Raw genomic sequence first — 9,558 nt, forward strand, 5'->3', positions numbered from 1 at the left:
GTGTGCACTGAGACAGCAATTGAGACTGGGCATGGTGGCCTGTGCTTGTAATCCCAACACTTGGGAGGCTGAAAACAAGAAGATCACTGCAAGTCTGATCTGTGTAGTGAGACCCTGTAGACCCTGTACTAAATGCATTAAAAAAAATAGCTCATAGTATATGTGGAGGAAACTAGCAAATACAACACAAGGTGGAAACATTGAGTAGCATATTGACACTGTTATATCATTGTTGAGTTTTTTTCTTTATAATTTTCCACTTAAGTATGTCGAATTAAATGCATCCAAGTATTACAAGTGTAATTCCTCTTCATAAATATGGAAACTGAATTATCTAGATTTCAGTGCTTGCCTGAGATGGTACAGTGTGGAAGCATTTCCAGCAGAAATGGAGCCCAGATTGCCCCACTAGGGCAGTTTGTTCGGCTCTCAGTGTCTGCCTCACTTGCCCATTAAGAGCTCATTTGCCATCACAGTTAAAGAGGGGCTGAAGGCATCCCAACTTTTGGTAGAAACAAAGGGTTGAGAAAGAAAGATGTTTGAAAGCATTGAAAAGCCATGTTCCTTCCCCTCACGGCTCACTAATGTGAGAAGTTGTCTGTATTTTAGGGCAGCTGTCAAAAGAGATTTTTATCTGCAAAAGTGCAGCCAAGCAGCAATGTGGCCGAGAGCTATGGGCGCTAGGAATTTTCTTGGAAGTACACTTGCACTGACTTTGCAGCTGAAGTTCTCCTCGCTGCCCCTCCTAGTAGGCTGGGGTGACAGGGACCAATGGGAATTACCAAGCCTGTTTCTCAGCATTTCAAGTCCCCAGTGCTGGGCTTCCTTGTTTACTTATTTAGAACCCAGCAGAGGAAGTGGTAAAGGAAACTAGCTGAGTCGTTTTCTGAGAAGAGACCATATTTGTTCGCAGAGGAAGCCGTTACTTTTTGGGATCTGGCTAGAGTAGAAAGACGTCGGCTTCAACAAAAGTGTTCCTGAGGCTAGCTGGGAATTGGAAGAGCCCTAAGTCTGGATTTGGGGTTCTTCTCTTTCATGGGTGCAGTGCCTGTGCCCAGCTTGTGAGCTTCCTCCCAGTACAGCAGCCATGGCACTGAAGAATGTGCCCTTTCGCTCAGAGGTCTTGGCCTGGGACCCTGACAGCCTTGCTGACTATTTCAAGAAGGTGAGCCTTGCTCTTGTCTCAGTGGTTTGGATGGTGGTACCCTTGGAGGGCTGGGCAGAGGTTTGCAGATGGAATCCAGAGAGAACATGGGAGATGTAAAAGAGCTATAGGAGAGTACACTGATCACTGTGGCAGCTTTACTGGTTGAGTGACTATTGATGTGGCACTGAATTTTTCTGGCAACGCATTCTACAGAGGACAAGAGGGAACTTTCAAATGAGTGTGTCCCTACTACATGCGAGGGTCTGGATATGATGTTCTACAGGTATTGCCCCATTGAGAATTCCCGCTGTCCTAAGAGGTCAGGATTGTACAGTATTAAATTAGCTCATAGTGGTTAAATGGCACAAAATGCCCAGAGACCTCATGCAATAGAGGGAGTATGTGAACTATGCTTACCTGGTTTTAAAGTTCATATTCTGAGATGTAGAGTACAACAGCTAATCTACATTACTTACTAGAAAGGAGACACATAGAGTCCTGAGGGCGGGAGAAAAAACAGTAAGGGGGATCGATAAAGGGGTGCAATGAATGGTTTTGTATACAGCATTTGGACATTCATTGCTTGTGACCACAAAGGAGTGGGCCTCTGGCTCTTACATCAACAAGGCTCCTTTTAGAGGGTTATGATGAACTTGGGAGGCAGGCAAGAAAACTGGTATGAGCACCAGCACCCAGCTTGGAGAACTGAGGGGGCCCATAAAGGCGAAGAGGCTCAACGAGGTAGAATCAGATGCTGTTCTCCCTTACAAGCTTGGAGCAGGTGGTCAAGTGTCCTTGTGGCTGGTCTATACTGATGAAGATCCCAGATCTGCTTGGACAGATCCTAAGCCATATGACTTGAGTAGGGACTTTATTCCTGTCTGAGGACTAAGATGCCTTACAAGAGAAGTTTGAGCTTGTGATACTCTCATCCCTTCAGGTTGGCATCAAGTGAAGCTGATATTCCAGATTGCCATGGACAGGATACTGTGAACATAAAACCTTAGCAGTCATCTAATTCAAGGTTTTTTTTTTCTCCTGGAAGGCTGAGAACTGAGAGGGTAGAATAGACTACTGAGGACACATAAGCAAACCTAGGATCTATTTAGTTCTGTGGTATTTATAGGTACAGTTGTTCTTCCTCAATTTATAGAAGGAAATGTGAGCCTGTTGAGGCAGGTATGGCAAGGTAGAAACACAGTCCACAGATTCTCTTAAGCAACAGAATCTCTTTTATACATTTCATTTCTGTTCCTTTTTTTCTTCAAAAAGTCATGGTAAACTAAGCTTTTAATGTTGTGGATGTAAAGGTTGTTAAGTAATTGGCTTTTGGAGTACGTTTCTAAGTACTTTTCTTAAATGTAGACTACATAAGTTAGGGCAAAAAAGTGAAATCTGCTAAGATGGAGTCAAATTGCATGCTAGCTCAATAAAGAAAGGAGAAAGGAATTGATAATTATGGATGAAATCCTGGAGGTGTTGGAGAGGCACAGGCAGGTCTCATTTTCAAGTGTGATCAGAATTACACAGCTCCATTGAACAACAGAATCTACAGGTCAAGTTCTCATTAGAACGGAGAGGGATCACAAGCCAGGGAAGATGCAGAGTGTCACCGGCTTGCAGCGATGTGCTCTAATTCTACCTGGGTCCCCAGCTCACTCTGTGTCTTGTCCCTTCCCCTCTCTGAACCTTGTCCTCATCCTCAAAGTCAGCTAACTGCCCTTAATTGGTGCATACCAAACCTTTATGCTCATAGGAATTGCCTAGGCTGTTTGATTAAAAACTGAAATTCTAGGTCTTGGGCCCAGATCTTACTCCTTCAGAATCAAACATCTAGGTTATAGTCTACACGAATGTCTGCCAATCTAGATCAAAGCCAGCACTCTGCAAAACTGACAATTCATCTGATAACAATGACAGTGAAAATGATGAATTTAAAGTGGTTGGCTATTCCAAGAACCACTTCTACCTTGTTCACACAGATCAAAGAGCTGCCAGGGCCCCTTAGATACTATCCTCTAAATTGGCTTTCTGAGAATGATATTCGTACTGCCCTTCCACATCAAGAGGTGACAACAATTGTATTGACTTTTTCCATCTGTTGGCTATAAGACAAGAACTTCATCTTAATATTGGCCCAAAGAAGCCTGCTACAGATTGTGAAGCCTACTTTTGTGAGGAAAAACTGTAATGGTCAAAGTAAATATTTAACCTTAAATATTATAGCCACCAAACTTAGAGATATTTTAAACATATTCCTGAGGATAGATGGAATGAGCACTTCATATGATAGCCAATTGATTTTGGAAATGAACCAAGACCTTAAAAATGCTCAGGCCTGTTGATCCTATAACTAACTCTACTCTGATAGTCTCACTTTGAATGCCTTTCTTTCTTTCTTTCTTTCTTTCTTTCTTTCTTTCTTTCTTTCTTTCTTTCTTTCTTCTTTCTTTCTTCCTCTTTCTTTCTTTTTTCCCATCTTTTTACTCACTCTTTCTTTGTTTTCTTTTAGGACAAGGTCTTACTATGTAGTTCATGCTAGACTTGAACTCACTGTATAGCTCAGGCCTACCTCAAACTCATGGTAATTTTCCTGCCTCAGCCTTCCCAGCGCAGTGCTGGGATTAAAGTTGTATGGCATCATACTTGGCTGATTTTTTATTTATTTATTTATTTTTAGTGGTACCAGGGATTAAACTCAGGACCTTGTGCTTGCCAGGCAAGCACATATCTCACTGAGCTATCTCCCCAGCCCCTGACTTTCTTAAATAGAAAGAAAAAAGTATGCAAACGAAAATTCATGGTGCTCTGTATTTTGAGCTGGATGCTGTGTGTGTTAAGCTGTACTTATATTTTCTCAGTTGACTTATTACATATAAGTAATAGTTACTGCAAAAGGAATTTTCCTGATAGAGACATTTAAAGTCATGTCTAGATGCCCAATTGTCACCTCTAAGACTCACACAAGTTATTGGACTTCCTGTGCCTCTCATTTCTCATCCCCAAAGTGTGAGAATTAAAGTACTTAAGATTGGTTTAAAATTTTGGAACAGTGCCTGCCATGTAGAAAGCATTCTGTAAAATTAGCAGTTTTTATTAGCATTATTGGAACGGGAATTTAGTAAACAAAACTAAATGTTCAGTAATAAGAGAGTGATTAAATAATTTTGTGACCATTAAAATAAGTTTAGCATAATACCAAGCAGTTCTTATGTTATTATTTTAGGCAATTTAAGAGGGAAAAAGTCAGGACAAAACTGAATCTAACCTTCATTTGTTCAGAAATGCACTAGGAGAGAAAGGAGTGAAGGAAACACACCACAGTACTCACTAAGGCTACCTTAGTGGGGGAGGAGCAGGTGATTTTTTTTTCTGTCAGGTCCTCTCTGTTTTCCTAGGGCAGTTGTGGCCAGCCTCTCACTGATCTTGAGGGTAGTGTCTTTCTGGAGAGGTTGGCCGGAAAGCCTTTAGAGTGAGCAACTTTTCCATTATAACCAGTCCTCAGAGGTGGTGAGTAGTGAAAACTGGGGGTGGGGCAAGGCCCCTCTGTTAGACAGGGAGAGAACGAAGGAGGCTGACCAGCCAGAGTGCAAAAGTTGCTGGGCTTCTGTGGCAGGCAGAGCAGGGACAGCAATGGTAGGAGCTTGACTCACAGCACCTCTCCTCTCCTCAGCTGAACTACAGGGACTGTGAGAAGGCCGTGAGGAGGTACCACATCGATGGGGCTCGATTTCTGGTAAGCTTTGGCTCTTCTGATACACTGAAGTCAAGAATGTTCTGTCATTATTACCAACCCATGGTTGTAGGGCCAGCTGGTCTGCAAGTCCCAGGATACCCATGGTTAGTGCTGTCTTCAGGAGGAGAGCAGCCCTCTGCTCTCCTCGCAGGTTTGATCTGACCCCAGCTTACACCGTGTCTCAGAATTCTACATTCAGGAACCCTCCAGTCTGTCACTGATACCATCATATACTCTGAAGCCACAATATAAAGAAGAAAATACATATAGCTTTGTTAAAAAAAAACCATACAGCTCTTGCAAATATATTCAAATCCCACCCCTGAACACTGAGAAACCCAAGGAGAAAAAAAAAGAATGAATATATATATATATATATATATATTATCTTCCAGTTTTCACTGTAGGCCAAAGACTAGTAGAAAGGATGACCAAATCACTCTCATTATCTCAATTACTTTCCTCTTTCTCACTGCAAAATTCATGCAATTGATTTTGTGTCAAATGCACACAGTACTGGCCTCCCCACCATCGTATCACTCCAGAAGCTTGAAGTCTAAGACCCAGGCGCAAGGCCACACTGAGGGCCAAGGCCTTGCTGCAGCTCTAACAGTGTACATAGGCACTTGGCTGTGGTCAGGAAGGTGGTTTGAGTGTTTCACTGGAAGCGGCACCTTTGTAGATAGGTTAGAGAGACCCTGGGCAATACCAAACTCATCCTTTCTGGGCACTTTGCTACACCTTTTAAAAAGTAACATAAGAAGACTTCAAGGATCTCAGGGGAGTCGATGTTTCTGGTTTGGATTCAGAGTGAGGACGGTAAGCTGAGGTGTTCATAAGACACAGTAAATGTTCTTAACAATGAGACCTCAGGCTAATTGGAAGGGACCAAGAAGTCACATACCCCTACCAATCCATGTATGTGTGTATGTATGTATGTATGTATGTGTGTATGTATCTGTGGTACCAAGGTTTGAACACAGGGCCCTTGCACTGAGCTACTTTCCCTCTCCCTCACACCTTTGTTATTTTGAGACAGGACCTGGCTGAGTTGCTAAGTTTGTCATGTTGGGCTTGAATTCAGGATCTTCCTGCCTCAGTCTCCCACAGTGCTGGCATTTGAGGCATACACCACCTCATGCCATTATCAATTCATTTCCTTGGTTGTATACCTGCCACCAACATGTGCTTGAATTTCTTTAGCAGTCATGAGCTTACCACCACCCACAGCCATCTCTTTTTTTTCTCAGCTCTTCTGAAATCTCACACTGAGACTGGAGGCCTATTGGTCTGAGATTTGCTTTCTGGGTATCATGTTAGATATATTTTTCTACTACTCCACCTAAGTTATTCATTTAGTCACTGATCATTTGCTCAACAAGTACTTTGCTGTGCCCCCTTTTATACTAATTCATGCCATGTGCTGGGGATAGGGGAATGGTAAGACCTGATTCTTGCCTCCCAGAAGCCTGATTTGTAGCAGAAAGGTATCTTCAGAAAGGCTTCCAACCACCTCGTTTTTGGAGAAGAAAATGTGCCAAAGTGTGATGAGATTCATTTTAAGTTGCAGACAGGATAATGGAAGTAACACATAAATTTAATTCAGTCTGATACTGCGTGAGTTCTTAACATTACTTACTTATAGTGAGTGTTGAACAGGTAGAATTATTGGAGATAGGAGGAGATAGGAGCCTGGAAAACAGGGAGCAGAATCAAGTGTGTGGTCCAATAACTGGGATTTTTAAAAGTGGCTTTTACCAAAGCCCACCCTCCACCCCAGGTGCTCTGGGCATAATTTGGAACTCTTAGACTGAGCTCTAATTACTCATCTATTACCTTCCAGTTCTGTAACATCCAGGGCCTCTCTGTCGATAAAAGCAATACTAGAAGGTCCTAGTGATTTTTCCTTTCCCCATTCCTTCCCTCCTCTCTGCTTTATTTTCTCCCTTTTTCTGATCCTTCCTTCCTTCCTTCCTTCCTTCCTTCCTTCCTTCCTTCCTTCCTTCCTTCCTTCCTTTTCATCTTTCCTGCTTTCCCGCCTGCCCACCTGCCTGCCTTCCTGCCTTCCCACCCGCCTGCCTGCCCACCTGCCCGCCTTCCTGCCTGCCTGTCTGCCTTTTTCTCTCCCATAGAGTAGTAGGTCTCCTGCCACCATATTTTGTTTTTTGGTACTGAAGTGAGAATCCATCTGGTGGGGAATGAGAAGGTATATAAGGGGAGAGAAGACATGCTTCTAGCTCTGTGATGGTTAGGAAGACATGGGACTGCATGCCATGGAAACCTGAGCACAGTGTTTACAAACAGGGCTTGGTCATTCTCAAGTAGTGTGTGTAGATGACACTTGGGGCTGGTGAGCGGCTCAAGGAGTTATCAAGAAGACGGGCTCTGGCCAACCTATGCAAAAGCACAAGGCTTCTGTGATAATGATTCTGAGTTAGCTACTTTACTCCTCGTGTCACATCTGCAATGGAGGCAAGAGGAAGAAGGGAAAGGCAGAGAGTAAAAGTAACACAATGGATGTGTCTCCTGGTTTTTCGAGAAAGTACCAGAAGTAGCAACTATTCTAGGAGCTCCACTCCACGGACTGAAAATTGTATCTCCAGCTGCAAGTGAGTCCTGCGAACCCATCATCTGCAAGGCAATCCCAATCCAAGGGGCTCAGTACTTGTGAATGAGAGCATTTAGTGCTCTGAACAAAATCCGGGTCCTGACAGTCAGGAAGAAGGAAAAAGTGGGAATGGAATAGCTGAGCGGTAGCATCTGCTGACTTGCCTCTCCAGCAGGGCCTGCTCTTTCTTTATTCTGCTCCTCCATCTCCATTTGTGCTTAAGTCCAACTTCTTCTCCATCTCTTCCTGAACTTCCCCAACCTCTGTCCCTCTCCCAGCACAATAGGAGTTGGTGAGCAGCACCCAGTGCTCTGTTATCATCCCTGCAGAAGCTTGGACAAAGTGGGCTTTTCCCAAGACTCTTGCCTCTCTCCCTTTACTGCCCCATACCACCTCAGGTGGTCTGACGGGAAGTCTGGTCAGAAACTTCTCCAAGAGCTGGATTGGATGAATCTACTGAACACCTTACCAAGATGTCCCAGCTGCATTTGCTCTGAAGATGCTATGTGCTCACTGCTCCTGGTCCTTGAAAATTGAAGGGAGCCTTTGAATACTGGTTAAAAGTATAGGGCAGACGTTATAAGGTGGCCAAATTTACCGCACAAAACAAATTCTCTTGAGTTTCACAGATTTGGTCCTCATCACATTTATTCACTGAGGTGAGTTAACTTTTACAGCTCTGGAAATTTTACAGAAAACACACATTTCAAGATTCTGTTTAGAAAAGTAGGCCCAAGCTATTCTTCAGTCTGCTGCAGTTGCTACTACCGTTTCACGTAATAGTCTTCTCACATGGCCTAGTGCCCTTTCTGTGGCTTTTAACTTGCCTGCAATGTGTGTCTTCATTTCAGAACCTGACAGAAAATGACATCCAGAAGTTTCCAAAGCTCCGGGTGCCGTACGTATTTCCTCTGATTCTGTGGGTAGCTGGGCAAACAAAGATCAGTGTGGGAGGCAGTGCAGGATAAAGTCAAGTCAGTTGTATATTACTGTTGGTTTGAAGCAGGAAATCAAGTAAGGAAGGGTGAGGACAGGGACAGTGTAAAGAGAAGTTAAATGATACACTACAAAAAGGAAGTAATAGATCCAACCAAGTGGGTGAGTTGGCTGCTCTGGCCAGAGAAGTTCAACTTTATCATGTTTTCATTTCTTGTCTTCCCAATGGGGTAGCTTGTGCTTGTGAAAACAGTACCAGAATTGAACAGTACTTGAGAATTCATAATTGCTCTAATACTCAATGGTGGCTTGAGATTTCTGGACCTCCCTTTCCAGCTCAGTCAAATAAGAATTCAACCTGCTGAAGGATATCATTTTGTCTGCCGATACTGATTTGTTAGGGATGGCTGCTAGGACGTTACACTGAGGATAATCTTGAGGAGAGGAAGCCATGATTAATTAGAGATGCATACTGTGGGCATGGAAATGGGAAGTGAAAGCACACATATTGTGACATGTATTTCCCATCTATCTAGTAAAGGTCTTACCTACTTACAACTCTACGGATCCTGATAGCTACTATAAATATGTAAAACTGACAGGTTGAAAACAGAAATCATTATTGGTTGATCTTTCATTTATCTCCTTTGAATAAACATGGTTAAGGAGAAATATTTCTCCACTATAAGAAAAATAATATGATTATAATGACTTTTGCTAACTTTTAAAAAGTAAGCAAAATGAGGCCTTACTGTTGGTGAAACAACAGGGAGTAGGGACGTTGTGGCAGTCAGATACCACATGTTCTGGTCAAAGAGTGCAGCAGGTACCAACTCCAGCCAGTGTGGATGCAGCCACCTCCATTCTTTGAATTTATCAAGAGTAACTAGAAATATGGGTTTTACGTGGTATATCTGTTTTTAAATATCAGCTCAACTATCTTTAAATATTGTGGAAGTCAACTTACAAACTACACTTACTTAGGTATTACGGTTCATTTTTGTAGTGCTGGGAATTGACCCTAGCATCTTTTTTTTTTTCAAAGTTTTATTGATAAACAGATAGCAATGAGACAGTTTCAAGTCAAATCGGAAGTACAGTTTCAACAAATAATACACTGCATATATTCTT

General features: G+C 42.7%; 1 protein-coding gene across 2 annotated transcripts in view; it reads left to right on the forward strand.

Moving 5' to 3' along the window:
- The first annotated feature begins 852 nt into the window (after positions 1 to 852).
- The window catches only part of Lcp2 (lymphocyte cytosolic protein 2), a 46,647-nt gene continuing 37,941 nt past the window's right edge, over positions 853 to 9,558 (forward strand). For both annotated transcript variants that reach the window (XM_023721796.1, XM_023721797.1), the window contains exons 1-3: positions 853 to 1,165; positions 4,821 to 4,883; positions 8,343 to 8,389. In XM_023721796.1, coding sequence (XP_023577564.1) covers positions 1,088 to 1,165; positions 4,821 to 4,883; positions 8,343 to 8,389 — 188 coding nt within the window. In that variant the 5' untranslated portion in view covers positions 853 to 1,087. The remainder of the gene's footprint in view (positions 1,166 to 4,820; positions 4,884 to 8,342; positions 8,390 to 9,558) is intronic.

The sequence above is a fragment of the Octodon degus genome, unplaced genomic scaffold, assembly GCF_000260255.1.
Source record: "Octodon degus isolate 3935 unplaced genomic scaffold, OctDeg1.0 scaffold00085, whole genome shotgun sequence".
In the NCBI taxonomy this organism is placed as follows: Eukaryota; Metazoa; Chordata; class Mammalia; order Rodentia; family Octodontidae; genus Octodon; species Octodon degus.